Below are 22,190 nucleotides of genomic sequence, written 5' to 3'. Positions count from 1 at the left end.
TTTTTGTTGCTGCTGTGATTGCCTTAGGGGTCTTCTTCATAAATTCTTTGCCTAGGCCAATGTCTGTAAGAGTCTTTCCTACGTTTTCTTCTAGAATTCTAATAGTTTCTGACCTAAGGTTTAAGTCTGTTAACTACCATGATTTGATTTTTGTGAGGAGTGAGAGCTGTGTGTCCTGTTTTAGTCTTCTACATGTGGATATCCAGTTTTTATGGCCAGTTTTTACATAGAATAATTTTAGGTTTTATGGCTAGCTTTCAGAAAAAGGTGGCACTCACCTAGCTCATTGTCTCTGCTGGGGAGTTTCAGTCTCCCCACCTGAAGAATCACAGTGTTTCAGGGCATACTCCTCAAAAGCCATGGCCACTGCTCCCTGCATTATTCCAGCTTGAAGGTAGGGAGTCTGCCTAGTATGGAATTAACTTCCATAAATAGGCCGGGCGCGGTGGCTCACGCCTGTAATCCTAGCACTCTGGGAGGCCGAGGCGGGTGGATCGCTCAAGGTCAGGAGTTCGAGACCAGCCTGAGCAAGAGCGAGACCCCGTCTCTACTAAAAATAGAAAGAAATTATACGGACAACTAAAAATATATGTAGAAAAATTAGCCGGGCATAGTGGCGCATGCCTGTAGTCCCAGCTACTCGGGAGGCTGAGGCAGTAGGATCACTTAAGCCGAGGAGTCTGAGGTTGCTGTGAGCTAAGCTGATGCCACGGCACTCACTCTAGCCTGGGCAACAAAGTGAGACTCTGTCTCAAAAAAAAAAAAAAAACTTCCATAAATAAAGAGTCTCAGGGCTGGTAGTTTGTAGTGTGTTCTTCTTGTCTCAGGGTAGCCCCTACCAGCTATTGGAGGGAGGCTGATGATATTGGGAAAGTTGAGTTCAGGGTGAGCCAGGATTGAGGTGATCGTGAACTAGATTTTCATTTTCTGGAATGCTGGGCTCATGGTCTCAGTAACCTGATTTAGCGTTTGGCTTTGGCCTACTAGACCCTGGAAGCAGTGCCGTGTACCTTGGGGCGGGGATGGCCATGGGAGGGTGTGCAAGTGTTGGATCAGCTAGCAGGCTGTCCTCTCTTCCCCGTAGTACCCAGCTTTGGGAGTGCAGGTGCGACGTGAGGCCAGGGAAGACCCCCGCAAAGAGCTCACTGCCTGGAGCAGCAGGATTCAGGGGTAGCGAAAGCATCCGAGGCCCTGGCTTCATCTATTACTCACGAAGGCCACCTTCTCAGCGAGAAGGGAGCAGCGGTGCTGGGATCTTCTTGAGGAGTAGCCTGTGTGCTTCCTGGGGTGGGGGCCGTGCCTGGCTCCTCTCTACCCTACTGTCAGGGAGATGAGCCCTTCCAAGCCCCGGGCAGGTGACAGCCAGCATCCAGTGGTTGAGCGAGGGCTAGTCTCAGACACTTGCTCCGTTAAGCGTGCTGCTCATTTTTCCTCAGCACCTTGGCTGGTTATGAGAATAATGTGGCCACCAAGGTTGGAGAGGCCTGGCAGGAGATGCCTGGAGCCCCAAGAGGTGGCCAGGGAGACCCAGCTGTACCCACGCAGCAACCTGCAGATCCCAGCACCCCAGAGCGACAGGGCAGCCCCAGCGGACCCGAGCAGCTCATCGGACTGGAGAGCTGTGGCAGCAGGTAAGGGCCGAGCTGCACTGGGCTCCTGCCTGATAGAGCCGGCATTTTTGTCAGGCCACCACCAGGTGGGAACTGCTCCCCTCCTTGCCGATGCCTGGCACGTTGCACACCCATGTGCTTGAGCTCCTGCCCTGTGGGTGGGTCACGGTGGGGATTCCCTGGGCCTGGAGCAGTGTGGACGGGCTTCCTGTGGCTTGAATTGCTGGGATGGGGCTGTGATAGGAGGAGATGTCTGTCCCCAGGTGTAAGAAGTCCTGGCCAGTTCTCCTTTGTGGGGCAGGGGGGAAGGCTGTCTCCTAGAGTACAGGTGCTCTGCAGGTGAGGGTCCCAGGTGAGGGCTATTTGGGCGGGTAAAATAGCCTTGTCAGAGAATGACAGAGGGCGTGAGAGAGTGAAAAAGAGAGAAAGACTGAAAGAGTGACAGGGTGAAGCAGAGAGAGGTCAGAGCAAGAGGAAGGGAGCATGTGTAAGGGGCACGAGACAGCGATGTGGGACGTGACTGGCCTGTGACTGGAGGTGACTGTTTGGTGTGGGTGAGAGGTTTTCAAGTCAAGCCTTTCTTGATGGCATCTGGCCAACAATGCATGTGCCACTCAGCTACGGACACGTCAGCAGCTCAGTGACTTCCGGGACTACAAAGGAAAGTACTTACCTCTTCTGCAGAGCAAAGCCGACGACGACGGTTTCTTAGACAAGACAGAAGTGCCAGGAGAGAGTCAAGGCTGTCACCGCCCCGAGTCAGGAGACGGTGGAGAGCAGGGTGGAGTCTGCTGTGGGGAGCAGGTGGGGCCCATGGCTCCTCTCGCAGGGATGAAATAAAAGTGGTCATCCACCCTCTTGGTTACAGGGCTTCTTATATCACAGAGGCTCCATAATTAGCTAGGTAGGAGGTTAGTTGTAGGGCCAGGCTCAGCTGGTAGATAACAGATTTCCTTATTTAACAATATCCAATCCACCTTTGACTCCTTGGCTCCAGGCCCTGTGGGGGCCTAGTCCAAAGACACCAGGTGAACAACTGTGGGCTCCCTGCCACATCACGTGGCTCCTTGCGCTGCTTGGTGTTCCATGCGGTGAAGGAGGAGGTGATTGGTTCTGGGTTTTTATTTTGGCTTCTGTTTTGTTTTGTTTTCTGCAGGTGGGTGGTGTCAGGAAAGGCTTTCTTTGCCGGTAGGGTGAGGTTGGAGCTGGGTTTGGAAGGCTGAGGGAGATTTTGCCAGACAGACTTGCTGGAGAAGGCATTCCAGGTAGAGGAAACCGGAGGCTCGCAGACGCAGAGATGCATGGGGAATGTGGAGTCAGGGTGGCCGCAGTGAAGGAGGTTAATTGGTGGCATGGCAGGAAGCACCAAGGGGGCACTGAGCAGGCACCTGCTCCTGGGCTGAGGAGTGTGGCCCACATCCTGAGGGTCTGAGGGACCGCTGGTGGTTCCCATGCAGCAGAGTGCCACAGCCAGACTTGAGTTGTAGGAAGATGCCTCCACTGGCCTGTGGAGGATCACACCAGGGTAGTGTCCAACTAGACATGGCAGGAGACCATCAGGAAACTGTTTGCTGAGGCCAAGGCACAGGTGATGAGGCCACAAGTATTTCTGACTTATTAAAGGCAATGGTGAAGGAAAAGTGGTAGCCAAGGCTGCTCCCCAGACTTCAGAGCTGGGCAACTGGATGGTGATAAGAGCTAGCTGAGGGTGAGGAGGTTGGGGGTTGCTGTGCAGAGAGATGGTGAGGTCATTGGGTCATGCCTGTGGAGGATCCAGGAGTTGGGTGACGACCTGACCTGGGGCTAGAGAGTTGGGAGTTGTTGGCTCATGGATAGTAACCGAAGGGAGTGGATGAGGTTGCCTGGAGAATGTCTTCGGAAGCCAGTGTGTCCAAAGCATGCATTCTCTGCTTCTCTCTGCAAGCTTCCAGGGCAGTTGTCCAGCCAGGCCTTGGCTGGTGGTTAAGTCGTGTGATTGAGGGATGCAGAAGAAGCCTTCCTTTGGGGCTGTACATCTAAAGCCACTTGCTTCATCAGCTGACATTTATCTCCATTTTCTGCTCTAATTTTGTCTCAAAAAGAAAAAAAAAAGAGGGGAGTATTAATTATTGGTCCTCTAAAACCCTAACTGAGTATATAAAACGAAAAGAAGTAAAAATAAGAGAGGAGCAAAGGCAGATGGGCCAGAAATCTGGAAAATAATATTGAAGGGTCTTGAGGAAGAAGAAGAGCTGCAGAGAGGTACTGAGAGGGGAAATTCCGGATAAATGGAATGATCAGGAAAATGTGCAGTCGTGGAAACCCAGCCAAGCTGAGCTAACTTTCCAGTGTGCTGTGGACCCTGAAATAGGCCCATCAGATCTGGCAAAGTGGAACTTGTGACAACCTTGAGGGAAGCAGGTTGGGAGGGTGGGTAGAGGGGGTAGTTGGATTATGGCGGATTGAGGAGGGAGTGGGAGATAAGGAGGCGCAGTTGATGGTGCACAGCTCTCTAAAACTGGCTATGAATGATGGATGTGGGAGGGGTGAGCTGCGGGATGATGGGGAAGGTTTTCTATAGGTGAAAGCAATGTGTGCACGTTAGGTGCATGCCTACATGACACGTCCCTGATGAAATCCTTGGCCTCTCGGTCTCTAATGAGCTACCCTGGTCGACAGCATTTCACACATGTTGTCACAACTCACTGCTGGGGGATTTAAGTGCATCCTGAGTGGCCCACTGGGAAAGGACTCCGGAACCTTGTGCCTGGTTTCCTTTGTCTCTTGGGCTTTTCCTTTTGCTGACTGTGGTTTGTATCCTTTCACTGTAATACACCATAGCCATGAGTACGACTGTGTGCTGTGCCCTGTGAGTTCTTGTGAATCACCAAACCCAGTGGTGGTCTTGGGGACCTCTGACACAGAGGGGCAGGATTAGATCTTTATAGCATAATAAGGACTTTAGACGTTCTCTTGAGGACAAAGAGGAGCCAGGACGGTTTGAACCAGGGGAATGATATGGCAAGAGCTGTGCTTTGGAGTGGGCTCTCCAGTGGCAGCGAGCAGAGTGGACTGGAAGTGGGCAGAGTGGAGGCAGGGAGAAGAGCTAGGAAGTGGTTATAGTCCCCCATGTAAGAAACGGTAGAGATGGAGACAGAGAGAACTGTCAAATAAGTAGAATGGACCCAGAATTAGGTGACTTGGGGGAGCAGTGAGGGATAGGGAAGTATCAATTCAGAAAGCCACATTTTGGGTAAAGTGACTGGGCAGAGTGTGTGCCCCCACCTGGCCCAGGTGGTGAGCAAAGTATCTCCAACCTTCTGCTATGCCAACTGAGCAAGTGCCCAGTCCGTGGAGGTACTGAGCTGACGAGGGTGCCTGAGGCTCTCAGGTAGAGGCTCTGTCCAGGCTGGGCTGGGTGGATTGCCTGGCACCCTGTGCTGTTTTTCTGAGGTGGGCAGCAGCACTCGGTGAGGGCCCTTCCTCTCTTCCTCCTAGTGGTGCAAATCCTGGAGCATGCTGAAATGTGACTGTGGACAAGTTCCTTTTCCAGGCCTGCTGGGTTGCCTATTTCCAGTCTTTGGGTCTGGTCAGTAGCATGGTGTCTCAGTAGACTAGGTTCATCAGGAAGGGCAAACTATGCTGTGGCACCTGATGGGCAGCATTTGGAGTCTGTGGGCTGGGATTAAGGCCCACTCACTCTTAACAGTCCCAAGTAGCAGGCAGCCCCTCAGCACCAGTCTGGGCATGCCCCTGGAAGAAAGCCGCAGGATACGTCTTCCTAGTGGACGAGGCTCAACTAGCTTGGGATTCCAGGAAGAGCGGAGACAGGCAGAGCGAGCACCTGCAGAGATGTAGGCAATGATAATAGCAGAATTGTGAGGGAGAGTGGATGGAGGATAGGAAAAATCCTTGTCAGCTATATAGAATGTCTGAACTGAGTGAGAGCCCAGACAGAATAGGGGATTCTCATGGGTGGGCCGGTTATGATTTCATATGGGGACAGTTGGTATGCTCCAGCAGGAAAGGACCACAGGGCAGTCAGTGCTAAGGGTAAAACCTGAAGCTGTGGGAGATGGAGTTTTTCATCAGTTTAGCAAGCTTTAACTTTAATAGTCCCTTAGTTCCATCATTTCAAATGACTGGGATGATAAAGACAATGTAATTTGGGGGATAAAGGAGGAACTCATTGGATTTCTTGAATGACCTTACCAGTGAAATGGATTCCTCAGTCACTTGAAAGAACCAGTAGAATTCCCCACGTGGGGAGTGTTCTAACAAAAGTTTAGCAGCAGTAGTGGCAATAACCCTTTTCTATAAGGGAAAGCTTCAAGCCAGTGAGAAAAAACATACATATGGTAGGACGAATATATTTATAACAATGACATTTGGGAGCTGAATAAAATCAAACTGGCTATGAAAAAGGTCCTAAACATCTGCATATTAACAAAATTCCATAGATGAGCGATGTGAATTTCCAACTGGAAACCACTGGCTTAGAATACACTAGATATGAAGCAGAGAAGTAAAATTGTGACCAAATTAACATTTTAAAAAATAATTGAAATTATGACTCATAACATTGTGTTGTTGTTGTCTAATATAAGGCAAAGCAGCGCTGTGACTCTGATACATAGGAACATATCATGGGCATTGAGGGTGCTTAAAAATCTCTAGGAATCTTAAATAAATTCTAAAATATTCATATTAATAGCATTTTACCCATTAAAATTAATTTAGGGGAGGCTTAGTTTTTTTTTTTTTTTTTGATTTGACAATGCTTCCAATGCAATTTATACAATATTAAATAAAACTATTTCTAGCACTTCTCTTGTTATAAGGTGAAAGAATAAATCCTTTGGGATTTTCCAGGGACCTTCTGGGAAATCCCAATGTCAGTTTTAGGTGTAAAACACATATAAGATTTGATTTTGGGAAGGTAAAATGTTAAAGGAGGTAAAATGTAAGGAGGCCTTGAACATTTGATTAAATAAGAGTATGGCTTATTGAGAAATAATACTTGGTTTTCTAGTGAATCGAAGTGATAAAAATTTTAAAGTAAACATAGGAGGTAAAGTGATTATAAAAAATCTTAGCTCCTTTAAAATTAAAAAAGATTTTTAAAAAATAATTAAGGAGATGATAAAGTCAACATAAAGATAAGACATTATAGTATTTTGATAAGACACAAAATCTTTGTCTTTTAGGCAGATTACTCAGAAGGAAAGACAGACCATTTATATCCTTTTTTTAAGAGCAGACCAGTGATCCAAGAAAATTTTGATATTTTGACAGAGAAACCCAAATTTTAGTTTTATACCAGTATATTTGATATTAGAGCTCTTTTTTGAAAATCTTATAGACTCAATAAATTTTAGTTAGTTTTAACCATGAAAAATAAAATTTTCTATGAACCTTTTATAACTTTTTAAATATTTGTTTACATTTTGTCTTACACATTTTTTGGAACCATTATTTATTTATTTATTTATTTTTTTGAGACAGAGTCTTGCTCTGTTGCCTGGGCTAGAGTGCCGTGGCATCAGCCTCGCTCACAGCAACCTCAAACTCCTGGGCTCAAGCAATCCTCCTGCCTCAGCCTCCCGAGTAGCTAGGACTACAGGCATGCGCCACCATGCCCGGCTAATTTTTTCTATATATATATTTTAGTTGTCCAGCTAATTTCTTTCTATTTTTAGTAGAGACGGGGGTCTCACTCTTGCTCAGGCTGGTCTTGAACTCCTGACGTTGAATAATCCACCCACCTCAGGCTCCCAGAGTGCTAGGATTACACCGTGCCCGGCCCATTAGTTATTTTAATTTATGACAAAACTATTCTGTTTTTCCTTAATAAAAACTTATTTTGCATGCCTTGCATACAAAATTGTTTCCTTTTGACATTAGTACTTTTAGTAGTCTCCTTTATATATACATATATATATATACTATAATTTTAACCATTAATAACTTCTATCTTACAGAGAAAACAAGGAGGTAGGTAATATTGAACTATCATACACCAGCATTTTGTAGGAGACTAGTAAAGGTTATGAATATACATCTCATAACTTTTTCTAGTTATATACTTTTCATAGTATAATTTTTCAATGTGAACAATGAACATATTTAAAAAATCCAAATATAGTCTCACTGTACCATAAAAAATAAGAAGCAAAAAATATATAAACTTAAAATTAGGTTTAGTAACTAAGTATTTATTTTATCATTCTTAGAAATGATGTAGATATTTAACAAATATTTATTGGTCAATTTAATTTAGCATGTCTAAGGTTTTAAGTTACCAAAAAGATCTTGGAAACTGTCTTTAAGGTGACATTGTAAAACACAATTAGTGTTGAAACAAAGTTTACCAGAATAATGACTCAATTTAGCTAAAAGCAAATTTACATTTTTATAATCGTAAACATCTAGTAGATATAATACTAGCTTATTTGACTAGTAAACCTGTTTAAGTTTAGGAGGAATATACCCAAGTAGAGTAAAAACATATGCTTGTATTATATGTAATACTGATAACTCAGACAACATAGTTGTCTATCAAATTAACAATATTAAACTAATCTTGTTTGCCAAAGATTTACCTAAATTCTGTGAACTTGAATTTTAAAAATTTGGGTAGTTTTTTTGAGGATACTTATTTGTTATTTACAATGGAAATATTACAAGTTGTTTCTTAACTTATGAGAGTTTTAGGATTATTTAATTTATGTAAGTGCTTATTTATCTCTAAGTCAATTAGAATAGAGGATAAGGTATTTTGTAAATTAATTTGTTAATGCCATCTGGGGGAAGGGAAATATTACACATATCTCTCTCTCTCTCTCTCTCTCTGTCTCACACACACACACACATAAACATACACACAGACACAAATAGAGATCTTATTGTTTTAATTCTAACTCTTCAGCCAGCAGTCAGGCATAAACACAGAAATGCAAAACTCACTGTTCCACAGAAAAAAGTTGGCTTCCATCTTTGACCCACCTTTAAATTTTGACCAGGATTGTGTTTCTGGCAGATGGAACAAGTCAGGGTTACCTGCTCTATGAGAAGGCTAAAGCAGCCCATCAATATTTGTAGAGGAGACTTGTAAGATTTTCTTTTGCCCTGATGTATAATCTTACAGAAGCTGTAGACTAAATTTTGGGTGAGGGACAGAAGAGACACCAAGTGGGTGTCTCCAAAGCCCATCTGAACAGATACAATATCCAAAGTGTTTCCAATTAGCTTTTTTCTTTTTTCTTTTTTTTTTTTTGAGACAGAGTCTCACTCTGTTGCCCAGGCTAGAGTGCCGTGGTGTCAGCCTAGCTCACAGCAACCTCAGACTCCTGGGCTCAAGAATTCCTATCCAATTAGCTTTTGCATCCTCAGGTGGTTGCTTTTGAGCTTCCTGATCCCCTGGAGAGCCCCTGACAGCTGGGAGAGCTAAAACTCTAGTGACTATGGGCAGTCGAGGGGCCTGAGTGGGAAGGGTGGATAGAGGGATGCAGGAGGTAGCGGTGTTGAAGAGGGACAGATGGAAGGATTCAGGAAGCTGAAGGGAAAGTCCAAGGTGGTGAAAAGGATGGAGGAGGGACCAGGGTGGGTGATGGAAAGGGAGAAATTTTAGATGAGCCTGTTTGAGGCGATCCCAAATTTCCCAAGAAAGCCGTTGAAGTTCCAAATTATCCTTTGTGAAATTTTGCCTTTTGGGGGAGATACTGGACAGAATGAGTGCCATAGGGGCAGAGCATGTAGTCAGCAAAGGAGGAGGAAGAGGAGCAACACCTGGTAGATTGAGAGTTACCCATGGGAAGAGGCGGATCAAGTAAAGAAAGGAGAGAGGCTGGACAAACAATCCTACTAGAAAGTTCTACACACAGTCCTCATCTGGTAACCAAAGGGGGTTTCTCTGTGCAATACTCACTGATGAGCTGAAGGGCTTGTCCTGTGAAATCCCTGGACAAGGAGTCAGGACAAACAACAAGGCTTCACAGAAAAGGTGGTAATTTCCCACTGGAGAGTCAGGGAGTAAATCCCCACTTGAGAAGAACCAAGAAAACTTCTGTCCAGGAAGATTCTGGTTCAAACTGAAAAAAAGAGCCAGATAGAGTCTTGCTCAACAAGAAGAGTCAGGGGTTATATCCCTACTCAAAAAGAGCCAAGAAGACTTCTGTCTGGGAAGATTCTTGCTCAAACACAAAAGAACTGGAAAAAGCTCATGTAATAGAATCAAAGCAGCTCTGAGTCATGGGGAACCAGAAATAAGTATCAAATAAAAACAAACACGGACTTAGATAAGGATCGACTTTATTTTAAGACTTTTAGTAGGAATAATGCTGCAATCTCAGGATTTGCAAGTATTATAAAATCAAACAGAAAAAGACTTAGAGGTAAACAGAGCTAGCAGATACTTTTAAGGGGCAGATGGGCAGGCAAAGGTAAAACTGATTGGCATGGTTTGACCAGAAATGGTCTCCCCATGGTTAGCCCATTCTCAGGATAAGCTGATTAAGTGGATCATTTTCTGCATTTTAGCACTTGCTTAAGCAGGAGCCAGCAAAGTTCAGGGGCTTGTGGGGAGGAGAGAAGCCTGCCTGACATTTGGTCAAGGCAAAGGAGAGTGTAGAAAATAGACAATTGTGAACAATTGGTCATCCTCCAGGCAATAACCCATCCTGGGTTTCTGGCCTAAGACTCTTGAGAAACAAGGGGGAACATAGCTGGTAGAAGCAGCAGGCTTGCCCGTGTGTGGTTCCACCCAGTAGCCTTATTGGACCTCTGCCACCTTCTAAAACTCAGCATGTTCCAAACCATTTTTCCCACCACACTCTCTCACCAAAAACAACCAAATAAGCAAAATTAATTGATGCACTAACTCTGCATCTCCCACTGTTGTTCCTCATCTCAGAAAATGGCATCATTATTCACCCCATGTTTGGGGCATGTTCAATGCCAAACCTATGAGACATGTAAGAGCTGAGGTCCTGGAAGCAGAGGCATATACAAATGGGACTGGAACTTAGGGGTGAGGTCTGGACTAAAGATAGACATCTGGGAGTCTTCTGTATGTCCATGGCAATTAAAGCCACGGGAATGGGTAATATTGTTCCCAGAGTATGCATGAAGTGAGAAGAGAAGAGGTAGAGGTCAGAACCCTAGAGGAACACCCATATTAAGAGGTAGGGCAGGCCGGGCGCAGTGGCTCACGCCTGTAATCCTAGCACTCTGGGAGGCCGAGGTGGGCGGATCGTTTGAGCTCAGAAGTTCGAGACCAGCCTGAGCAAGAGCGAGACCCCATCTCTACTAAAAATAGAAAGAAATTATATGGACAGCTAAAAATATATATAGGAAAAATTAGCCGGGCATGGTGGTGCATGCCTGTAGTCCCAGCTACTCGGGAGGCTGAGACAGGAGGATCGCTTGAGCTCAGGAGTTTGAGGTTGCTGTGAGCTAGGCTGACGCCACGGCACTCACTCTAGCCTGGGCAACAGAGTGAGACTCTGTCTCAAAAAAAAGAGGTAGGGCAGAACAAGAAGAACCTGTCAAAGAGATGAATGAGGAGTGGCCAGAGAAGTAGGAGGCCAACCAGTGTCTGCTGTGGAAGAAGAAAACAAAAGAGAAAGGGAGAGTTGACAATTGTACCAGTTAACTGGACTTAGCTGCAAAAATGTCTAGAAGAGTGAGGATCGTGTGATAAAACAACCTGACCCCCTCCCAGTGGTTTGTTGCCACCTAAGACAAGGACAGAAATTGAGAGTATTTATAAACTTTTATAACACTTTGACATTGTCAGGGCATCCAAGCCTGTAATCAGTTGACTCTTCAGGTTAAACAGGGGAGAGACTAGTTCGGGTGTTGTGGTGAGTCACAAGGTTTGAGAGCTGTGCCATAAGACCAAATGTCAGTCCCAGACAGATGGGGGAAGGGAGGTTATTCAGCACATAGTTTGAGAAGCACTAATAGCTTCTACGGAATGTTGACAGTAAGAAGGGAACGCAAAAGTGGCAAGAGTGAGTGCAGACAGCTCTTTCTAAAGAGTTTGGGCGCTGGGAGGGTAAGAGAAGTGGCTGGAGTGAGGTACGGGGACTTAAGTTCAGAGAGACTTTTTATTAAGTGAGACGTTTAAGTGATGCCCCCCGCCCCTGCTTCTACCCCACCATTATCCCTAGATTTAGAGACGCCAGAAGCGTAGCGACGATCACGTGATCAGGTTGAGCCGAGGGGAGGGGGCAACGAAGTTTAATCCTGTCATTTTTAGTTACAGGCGGACCCTCACCCCAGATTTTACATCTGTAAAAAAGGGATGAAAATGCCATTGCGTTTTAATAATAGCTGTGACTACTTCACAATTAAGACAAGAAGGTCCTAGCTTTAAAAACAAAGCAACCATACCTGTGCGACAGTGCGCGCATGCGCCGGGATCGTGCGCGCCGGGTGCGCTTGCGCGCGCCACCATTTCCTGCACCCGTGGGCTCGGGCCGTGGCACCTGCGGGGAAATGAGACCATGAGCAAACGAAATGGCTGTCGTTGGGAGATCGGCGTTGGCGGGGCTTCTGCAGCAGTCCCGGCGCCGGCCTCGAGTGGGCGCTCGAGGATCACAAATGCCTCCTGGCGTCTCATTTTGGCCGTGCCCTAGAAATTTTGGGTTCTCATGGCCCTTCCCCCTCTTCGTGAAGTCACCAGCTCCTTGGAGAATTTAGCGAGCACTACGTGCCTGCTTTCCCTCTCTCGCCCAAACCAAGCCCGCCAGGGCAACCTGGGGGAGAATCCCCTCCCCAGATAACCAGGCCCCTCACTGGCCTGGCCAAGTGCACAGGTCTTCCTGAGTTCCTGAGCACCGTGGTTGGCAGCGGGGCGGCGGACTGGATGGTTTAGGTCTTTCTAGATGGGACAGATGGGCTGGAGGCGGGAAAGGGACGGAGAAAGGAGGGATGGCAGTGGGAGGAGGGGGACTGAAATGCTAGTGTGTTTGCAGCCAGGAGAAGACTTTGTCTTTTAATATCTCGTTGAAGTCATCAGGTGATTTTGCCTTTTTCAGCAAGAAGGGAGCAGCAGTGCTCAGGGTCCTTCCAAGGAGTAGACTGCTCCCTGGGGTGGAGGCTGTGCCTGGCTCCTCTCTGCCCTACCATCAGGGAGATGAGCCCTTCCAAGCCCAGGGCAGGTGACAGCCAGCATCCAGTGGGTGAGCGAGGGCTAGTCCCAGACACTTGCTCCATTAAGCGTGCTGCTCATTTTTCCTTAGCGCCTTGGCTGGTTATGAGAAGAATGTGGCCACCAAGGTTGGAGAGGCCTGGCAGGAGACGCCTGGAGCCCCGAGAGGTGGCCAGGGAGACCCAGCTGTACCCACGCAGCAACCTGCAGATCGCAGCACCCCAGAGCGACAGGGTGGCCCCAGCGGACCGGAGCAAGGCGGCTCCAGCGGACCTGAGCACCTCATCGGACTGGAGAGCTGTGGCAGCAGGTAAGGGCCAAGCTGCACTGGGCTCCTGCCTGCTAGAACTGATGTTTTTGTCAGGGCCACAACCCAGGACAGACGCTAGACACTAGACGTGCCTGTTACCCTCTGCAGGTGTGAGAGGCTAGGAGCCAGCAGGAAGCAGACCAGAAACCAGCATCCCAAGGGTAGGGTCTCCATGGGTTTCAGAGACTAAGCCTGGCACGGAGAAGGTGTACAGATAGCCATGTTGTTCAGCAGCCACTTGGAGCTTGAAAACCTGGGTCGGGGGAGGGATATGGGGTGCTTTTGCCATTCATGGAGATGGCAGGTCTCTGAGGAAAGTGTACCATGTTGTAGATGGGACTTGCTACCAGAAATAAAGGTTTTCCAGTTGGATGACCTTTTCTACTGCCATCACCATCAGGATGGCCGTGCATTTGGTCAATAACTCGCCTCCACCGTGGTAACCTAGGGTCGTGCAGTGGTGGCAAGAAGTTAGCAGCAGTGGCCTGAGGAAACGGGCTGTGAGTTTTCTGAGAGAGGCCAAGGACCAAGGAGGAGCAGGGCACTAGGGAACAGACAGCACCAGCCCCTTGAGGTGGTTTCCTGTGAGCAGCTCAGGGCTCCCACAGTGGTAGTGTTCTGGCTCCTGGCCTCTGAAGAGCAGTGTCTGCTCACACCAAATCACAATGTTTGCAGTAGCTGTGAGAACTTTCCAATTTTGAAACCCTGGATGACTTGTAGAACATTTTTTCACATTTGAAAATATGTTTTTACAGACAATCTAGTATCAGATGATATACCATCCTGAAACATTCTGTTGTTTCTCGTTTCCAAAAATTCGTGGAAAGTTGAAGTGGAAACAGTGTGGTCTCTGGAAGGGCTTCTTAGCCCTGGCATCTATGTGGGCAGGACGGAGAGGACAGGAGAGAATGTCGTGATTTGATGACATTCTCCCCACTCCTGCCAGGTCAACTTCATTTCCATCTCTGGGATGGGACTTTCTGGCTCCCGCATCCAGCTTCAGTCCCTAGGAACCCACCCATTGGCTCCTGTACCGGCAGGACATGTAGTAGAGGCTGCTCATCCAATGAAGGACTTGCCTTATTCTCAAAGTTTCCTTATTTCTGGTGCTTCATGGCAATTCTTCTGTCCCGATATCTGATTTTTTTTTTTTTTGACACAGAGTCTCACTCTGTTTCCCAGGCCAGAGTGCCGTGGCGTCAGCCTAGCTCACAGCAACCTCAAACTCCTGGGCTTAAGCGATCCTCCTGCCTCAGCCTCCCGAGTAGCTGGGATTACAGGCATGCGCCACCATGCCCAGCCAATTTTTTCTATATATATTTTTAGTTGGCCACATAATTTCTTTCTATTTTTAGTAGAGACGGAGTCTTACTCTTGCTCAGGCTGCTCTCGAACTCCTTACCTCGAGCGATCCTCCTGCCTCAGCCTCCCAGAGTGCCAGGATTACAGGCCACTGCGCCCGGCCCTGATAGCTGATTTTGAGCCCGTGCCTTGCTCTGACTTCTGGCCTCCCTCTGTGTCTCAGTTCCAGGTCATTCTCTTGACCAGCTCTCCCTCTGGCCTCATCTTGCCTCTGCCAATCAAGTATTCTAGCTCTGCCATCACCTTCCCACCATGATCCATTGCTTTGATATGGTGGCCCCAGGAACAGGGCGAGGAAAAGGCTGTTCTACCTTCATCTTTCCGAGGAACTCAGCAAAAGAGATGTTTGCTGACCTCTTATATTCCTCAGCCTGGCTCTGGTCTCTCAAACCTGACAGATAGGATGCATGCCTGGGTGTCCCCGTGGCCCTTTTCTGTGTGAGGCCAGTGGCCCTTCCCTTATCACCTCCTAGAGTCACAGTCGATGACGGTGAAGGAAGGTGTCATTGCCTGTTAGGAGGTCCCTTTGCTCCCCAGAGATCTTTTCCCAAAGCAGCCACGTTTGGGAATAGCCAAGAACCATGGGCCACTGCCTAGAAGTGATACATACACAGTGAGCACCGTGGCCGGGGCCCCACCCACCTGCCCTCGGAGAGCACACAGTCCACCCCTGAATAAACGCGGTCTGATAACTGTTAGCGCTGCTGCGTGCTGAGAACATGCAGGCGCCGTTCTCCGTGCTTTTTGCAGAGTCACCCGTTTAATTCTCACAGCAACTCTATGAGGGAGGTACTGTTATTATCTCCATTTTACAAGTGAGAAACGGAGGCAGGTGAAGGTTAAGTAAGTTGCCAACAGTTGTTGAGCCAGGAGGTGGCCTAACCAGGATTAGAACTGGGGCCGTCAGAGCCCAGAGCCAGTACTGCTAGTCCTTGTGGTCTGTACACTGCCCCTCCGTTTGTGATAAGCCCAGAAAAGAAAGAAACCAGGTGCTCTGATGGAGCGGAAGCTATTGTAGCTAGGGTGGGTGGGAAAAGCTTTTCTCTTGAGGAGGGGACAGTTCAGCTGACACCTGAAACACCTGGAGGAGTCTGCCTTGCGAAGAGCCTGGGAAGAAGCAATGTGGACAGAGGAGGGGGCGGAGGGCCTGAAAGATGGGCCCTGTGGTTGGAGGGTAGGAAGTGAGGTGATCAGGGGCAGGAGGTGGGCCCCGTAGGGCCTTGAAGGCCAAGGAGAGCTGCTCCTCTTGGGGAGTACCGCAGGGCTCCTGCTGCTCACATTGCAGTCCTAGGGGGATCCCCAGGGAATTTTTTTTTTGAGACAGGGTCTTGCTATGTTGCCCAGGCTGGCCTCCAACTCCTGGCCTCAAGAAGTCTTCTTGCCTCAGCCTTCCGAGTAGCTTCAGGGCATTTTTTTTTTTTACCTTGTCCCTTCAGTTCTTCTGTCCCCTTGACTATTCAGCTGACACAGATCACAGGATGCCAGACACTTGCTAATTTTCCAATCAGCAGCAGATTTTATTTCCTTCCGCTCACAGTCAGCCCCCTTCTCGCTCTTTGACTCTGCACTTTATCCCCATCTGTCTTTCCGAGTTCCCATGGGGCCTCCTCTCCCATCCAGCCCACCTTCCTCCAATCTCCATGGCGTATTTCTGTGTCACAGGGCGATGAAAGAAGAGGCCCAGGGTGATTGCGTGCATTGAGACAGGGTATCTCACACAGCCAGCAGTGGGAGGGCAAGCCCTCAGGAAGGGCTTCCCAGAGGAGGAGGTGATGTTATCTGCAAAGGCATGAGAGAGCTTGGCACATCCAGGGGAGCTGCAGGCCAGTCTGTATGGTTTGAGCTTTGGTCACATGTGACATAGTTTGAGACTGTGAGGCAGGAGAGCTCAGCAGGTGCTAGATCCGCTTCCCCACTCTTAAGCTAGCCGAGGTCTTGGACACTGGATTCTCTGGCAAGGAGGTGATACCCCAGAGCCTGGGCCAGGTGGGGGCGGCCATATGCAGGGTGTGATCTGGGCGCCAGCATGTTGGAGAGAAGCCAGAATCGGCCCAGGGCAGCATGCACCCACAGCACGGGCCTGAGGCCGCTAGAGAGTGGACAGGCCTGAGTTGAAAGGGGTAAACAGAACATAATGCCCTGAATTATGTTCATAATGCCCTGAATTATGTGGGCAGCTGTGGCAGCTTTTGGTATGGGGCTTGTGGCCTGGGGGCAGGCAGAGCGAGAGCCAGCAAGGGTCTGGCCAGAGAGAGGCCTGTGAGCTGCCTAGAAGGTCAGATTCCAGGCCAAGGGCCATATGCTGCGGCTGAGGTGTGGAGGTTCAGGAAAACCAGGATACCTGTCTGTCTCCTGCCTCTGCTGGGAGCAGGTGCCTTCCAGACTGAGACGCATCCTTTCAGCGCGACTTTCCTCTAGTGTGACCTGGGCCATGTCTCAACCCACCTCGCCTGGGTTTTCTTACCTGTAAAGTGAGAAGTCCCATACATCGATCTCGAAGTAGCCCTCAGAAGCAAAGGCTCGGTGACTTGCAAGTGTCGTTTCAAAAACAACCAGCACCATTTCAACCCTTGGAAGAGGCAGTGTCGGGAATAAGGCTCAGAAAAGCCTGTTTAACTCTGGAAGATGTCAGTTCTTAGTGTTGACACGCTCACCCCCACCTCCATTTCTTCCAGGGTGAGAAGCCCCTCAAGCTGCATGGTCACTGTCACTGTCGCTGCCCCTCCTGAGCAGCCTCACAGTTACATTCCAGCCCTGCCAAGTGAATTGGACTCCAGCTCGACCACGTAAGGAAGGATACCTAGTAACCTGGGGGATGTCTGGGCACAGGGCGGCTCCCCATTTTCTCCTTGGGAGTAAAGGACTCAGCTTTTGTTCCGTGTTGCTTCTGCTCTAGAGCCTCCCCGAACTCCTAGCAGCCCTTTGGCCAGGGGCTCACATCATACAGTCTTAGTCCCCGATATAAACTCTGATTTGCTGGCCTGGACATGGTGTCATCACACCGTCTCCTCCTTCTCCCTGTCCCAGTGAGAAGCTGAGGAGGCATTCCTAGGGCATTAGTGGGTGTTGGCTCGCAGCCAGCAGCTGGGCTTTGCCATCCGTAGGCCTTTGCTAATGTCCCCATGGAACATGTCTGGGAAGGGCAAAAGCACGAAGGCCAGGCCTGTGCCTGTCTCTCTCACATGCTCACATGCCCATTGCCTCACCTGCACTTCTGTCTGCCTCTTCGGGTGCAAGGAGGGGTGCTGCTGCAGGGAGGCCGCTGAGTGGGGTATGTGTGGAGGGGGGATCTGAGGGGACCTCCATGGACATCAGGTCAGCAGGCTGGAGTGTACAGCATGAAAATGGGGGCCAAGTTCGGAGCCACACTGAGCCCAGTGAGCCAGACTTTGCTTTCACTGCTGCCAGGGGCCTGTGCAGGGTGAGGTGACTTCTAGGCCTCTGGAACTCCAGGAATGAGAAGGGAGAGGTCAGGTTTGGAATGGAGATTGCACAGTACCTGAGGCCTCTGAGGAGGCCCCAGGTGACGAGGACTGATGGCCTAGGATTAAGGCTTGGAGGATGTCCCAGTCGTGGGTAGAGGGGAAAGAAGGCACAGCCATAGAGGAGGGCCTCAAGGAGCAGAAATCCAGGAGTCTAGGGAGAGGGTGGGAACACGGAGGTCTGCATCAGTTGCAGGGAGCCTCTTTCGAGGGCTCTCAGTCCAGACCCAACAAGGTGCACCCGTGGGCTAGCATTTCGGCCCGAGTCCACCACAGCTCCCTCTGCCGCTGCCCCAGAACCTGGCGCCTAGAGTCCACCAGCACCTCTGCCCAAGGCCTTCCCATGAGCTTCTTCACTTCCTTCAAACCGGGCTGGGGTACCCCAGCCCTGGACCTCTTCTGTGGGCCAGGCCCAGTCCTCTGGAATCTTCCAGTGTACCTCTTATGTTCTGCTCTGCTCCTTCTACAGTAAAGGGATTCTCTTCGTGAAGGAGTACGTCAATGCTAGCGAAGTGTCTTCCGGGAAGCCGGCGTCTTCACGCTATGGCAGGTAAGAGCAAGCCCCAGATGTGTCCATGTCATGGCCTTCTCTTGCCAGGCCCCGTTTTGCTCTCATCCTGCACCCCTAGCACCTTGTCCAGGGCTTGGCCCAGAGTAGCTTCTGGGGAATCATTCGTTAAATGGATGAGTGATATAATTGCCCTCTGATGTGATTTCTGCATTTTTAGGTGTTCCACCTAATTGTGTGCCTTTGAGTTCTTCCTAACGGTTAACTCAGCCTGCACTCCACTTGCAGTGGCCGTCCCGTTTTGCCTGCCTTTGTTGCTTTCTTTGTGAAATCCTGAGACCATCTCCCTTTACGGAGCTGGCAGGACCTTTAGGGACCCTCTAGTTGATTCCATCTCATTTCAGATCACAGGGCTCTTCTCTTGAGCCCCCATGCTCCTTCTGTCATGCCAGGCTGCCTCATCTGAACGCACATGTGACTGCAGTTCCTGATACATGCGTGACTTTCCGCTGATCATCTCTTCCCCTGCTTGCTTCCTAATGCCATATGGAAGGGTACCTCTGTGTCACCCCAGTACGCTCCCACCTTCCAGATGGGGTCCCTCAGGGGAAATTTTTATGACACGTCAGCCCACTGCTAGCCTGAGGATTTTAGTAACATACAGGAGTGTCCCAGGCTTAGTTCAGGATTTGGCCTCTGGGGCTTCTGGACTGGCTTTCACTGGCGCTGTGCAGTGATGAGCATGGCCGTGGGGCTCACATTCCAGCCTCGGTTCAGCCCCTGCTTCTTGGGTCTTTGGGGGCAAGATGCTCAACCTCTGTGAGCCCCAGTTTCATCATCTGTCACCCCTTAGGGGGGCTTTTCTCAGCAGCTTGATTGAGTTATAATTCACCCTTTAAAGCGTGCAATCCAGTGGGTTTTGGTATATTCACAGAGTTGTGCAACCATCACCACTGTCCAATTCCAGAACATATTCATCACCCCAAAAAGAAACCCCAGACCCATTAGCAGCCCCACATCAGCACCCTCAGCCCCTGGCAACCACTCAGCTATTTTCTATCTTGACAGCTTCCTTCAGGGAGGTTTGGAGATTAGGATTATGTGAAACCTTTCGCACACCCGTGGGAGCTGTCATTGCCGTCTAGTATTTGCCTCTATGAGAGTCACTCGGCAAAATCGTATCTATCTCCTGGTCTCCTCCCAGTCCCACCACCCTGTTAAATTAAATTTTTAGACTCTGACAATTAAATTTATTTTAAAATTGAATTTAATCTTTAGTCAAAATGTTGTCTTATGAAAAAGCAGTAGCCTTTCTTTATCGGGCAGTGAGAATTGCATGGTCCAGTGTGTTGCTCAGAAGAAATTAGGACCTAAGCTCACGCTTTAGCCCAAGCATGACCTTGGGCTGGTCACCTACCCTCCGAGCAGTTTTCCTGACAATCTTATGAGGCCACCACACAGCTCCTGGGAGGATGGCAGCTTTGCTAACAGGTATCCCAGGGCTCATAGATAGCTAGGTGGTAGTCACCCTTCCCTGCCAATATTTTTGTTTAATCGCCAGTTTTTGTTATAAAAAGTGAAGATGTAAAAAGGAAAAAGAAACCAGAAACCACACCTCTCTCCTAATCCCACCCCGAAACCCAAGCACAGGCATCGTGTCAGCATGTTCCCTTCTTTCTTCCCATTGCCGGTGTCTGACTGCTGCTGTGAGTGGGCTCCTGGTGACCGTCACATTGCAACATAGGTGGGGAGAAGAGCTCTGCTCTTTTCCCGTTGATCAGTGGAACCGAGGGTCCTCCTGGCCACCTCACCCTCGTCATCTCCCTCATTGTGACGGGTCTTCTTTGCCCCCGTGGAAGGGCTCTTCCCCAAGAGAATCACGCCTTCTTGGCATCAGCCCTTATGACACCAGGTGCCATTTAGGATGATGGATGACAGCCTGCAGTGTAGAGCCATGTCTCAGCTATGGCCCTAGGGTTAATTAGGAAAGTGTTCCCTGAACACGACTGTGACAGTGATCGGCTCCCATTTCTGCCCTGTCTTCCCCACACGCTCCCTGCAGTGTCAGCAGCACTGAGGACTCGTTTGACACGGAGAAGAAAGCCCCATATGACAGCACCCCATACTCTGAGAGGTATGTCTACTTTTTTTTTTTTTAAACCAGGGAGCTTGCAGTTCTACAGAGGAGAAACAGCTCAAGAACATGTCCACACTAAGTCTGTCTGCTTTTGTCTGCTGCTTTGCAGCTTTCAGTCTGTTTGCAGATCTGTCACAGAGTGCACGACAATGCCATAGGGTGGCGCTTCCCTTATGGGAATGTCACACTTGTGGCAATTAGAGCTTTTGAACCCAGCCAAGGCCAGAGGGTGGACGCCAAAGGCTACCGAGAATGGAAGTGGTGGTGTCTGAAAGCCCAGGGGGCTCGTGTCTGCAGGGAGGCCCTTTGGATTAGTACCTAACTGATTACTTAATTAACTTGCAAATCTGACCAGAAGTGAAAGCTGAAAAGAAAAAAACAGCTACAAGAGAGATTGGTGGGTGGAAAATGAAGAAAAATGCTATTCTCAAGAAGCCAGAAAAGACACAGAGCTAAGAATGCACGGTGGTATGGGGACATTAAATTGAATAAAGGGGCAAGAGAGCACCTCATTCAGTTTTGAAAGCTGTCACTAGATGATGTCACAGTCATAGGATCTTAATGACAAAGAAGTCCTATTTTAAAATATTGGAACGGGGAGAAAAGAGTCTTAGAGATTGAATTCACTCAGGTTGCTGTGAAGGAAACAGGTCTGGACAGAATAGGCAACATGCCTTACGTCACACAGTGAGTCAGTGGCAGAGCCAGGACCAAACCCCAGGGCCCTGACTGCTTCCAGGTAGGGATCTTTCTACTCTGCCATCTGGCTTCTCATTGATCAAGACATCTAAATTCCTGTGGATGACGTTCAGAGGCCAAAGCTAGATTGGGGAAAAAAGGAAGGAAGTGAGAGGGTTAAGATGAAGGGAATCCCACCAGGCTCCAAGGGAGAACAGGTAGAGGGGCAGATAAGCAGAGGGGGGCAGGCAAGTCCCCTCTATTATGGCTGAAGAAACAGCCAGGTCCCTGGATCCTGGGCAGCCACCGATCACTCGGTGAGTCACATCACCAGATGATGTCTTAGCAGAGAAGGGCAGGTTGGTCAGAAACCTGAGAGCTAACCAGTTATGTAGGAGCAAATGACATGAGGCATCCACTTGCAGATACCCTGGGGACCCCCTCCACATTGCACAACTCCTGAATCCAGACTCAGACCTTACTTATCAGACCTCACGCAGACCTTAGAGGAAGGTCTAAGGTCTGACAACACCAGTCACTTGGACACACACATGCACAGGCACAGAGAACAACCGTGGGCTGGAATTGGGGGTGGTAGAGAAGCAGGAGGGGCAGGGCTGCGCCGAGGGCAGGGGTCTAGCAGTTCTGCCGTCAGAGTGAGCTCTGGGCCAGCAGCAGGATGGCGGCCGAGCCCCAGCTGTCTGTGGCAACTTTGGGCCCTCCTAGGGAGCTACCGTGGATCTAGGTTGGTAGCACCACCTTGGCTCCTGTGAGAAGCAGACCCAAATCTCTGGAAGAAAGCTCCTGATTTCGGCCTGTAGGATCAAGGCAGGCTGGCACTTTCAGCAAGTCCTGGCTGAGGAGGAAAAGCAGAGGTGACTCTCAGGAACAAAATCAGGGATCCTGGAACTGGGGAGCTACTCGACCCAGAAGTCAGTATCTGGAACTTCAGCATGAGATCCGAGTAGG

General features: G+C 49.0%; 1 protein-coding gene across 1 annotated transcript in view; it reads left to right on the top strand.

Annotated features, from left to right (window-relative positions):
- The window catches only part of ZNF185 (zinc finger protein 185 with LIM domain), a 62,087-nt gene that overhangs the window by 30,808 nt on the left and 9,089 nt on the right, over positions 1-22,190 (top strand). The window contains exons 17-21 of the mRNA XM_069463192.1: positions 1,437-1,631; positions 12,836-13,054; positions 17,092-17,202; positions 18,368-18,448; positions 20,469-20,540. Coding sequence (XP_069319293.1) covers positions 1,437-1,631; positions 12,836-13,054; positions 17,092-17,202; positions 18,368-18,448; positions 20,469-20,540 — 678 coding nt within the window. The remainder of the gene's footprint in view (positions 1-1,436; positions 1,632-12,835; positions 13,055-17,091; positions 17,203-18,367; positions 18,449-20,468; positions 20,541-22,190) is intronic.

Source organism: Eulemur rufifrons, chromosome 30, assembly GCF_041146395.1.
Source record: "Eulemur rufifrons isolate Redbay chromosome 30, OSU_ERuf_1, whole genome shotgun sequence".
NCBI classification, from domain to species: Eukaryota; Metazoa; Chordata; class Mammalia; order Primates; family Lemuridae; genus Eulemur; species Eulemur rufifrons.
The sequence above is the reverse complement of the archived record's forward strand: the minus strand, read 5'-3'. Positions and strand labels throughout refer to the sequence as shown.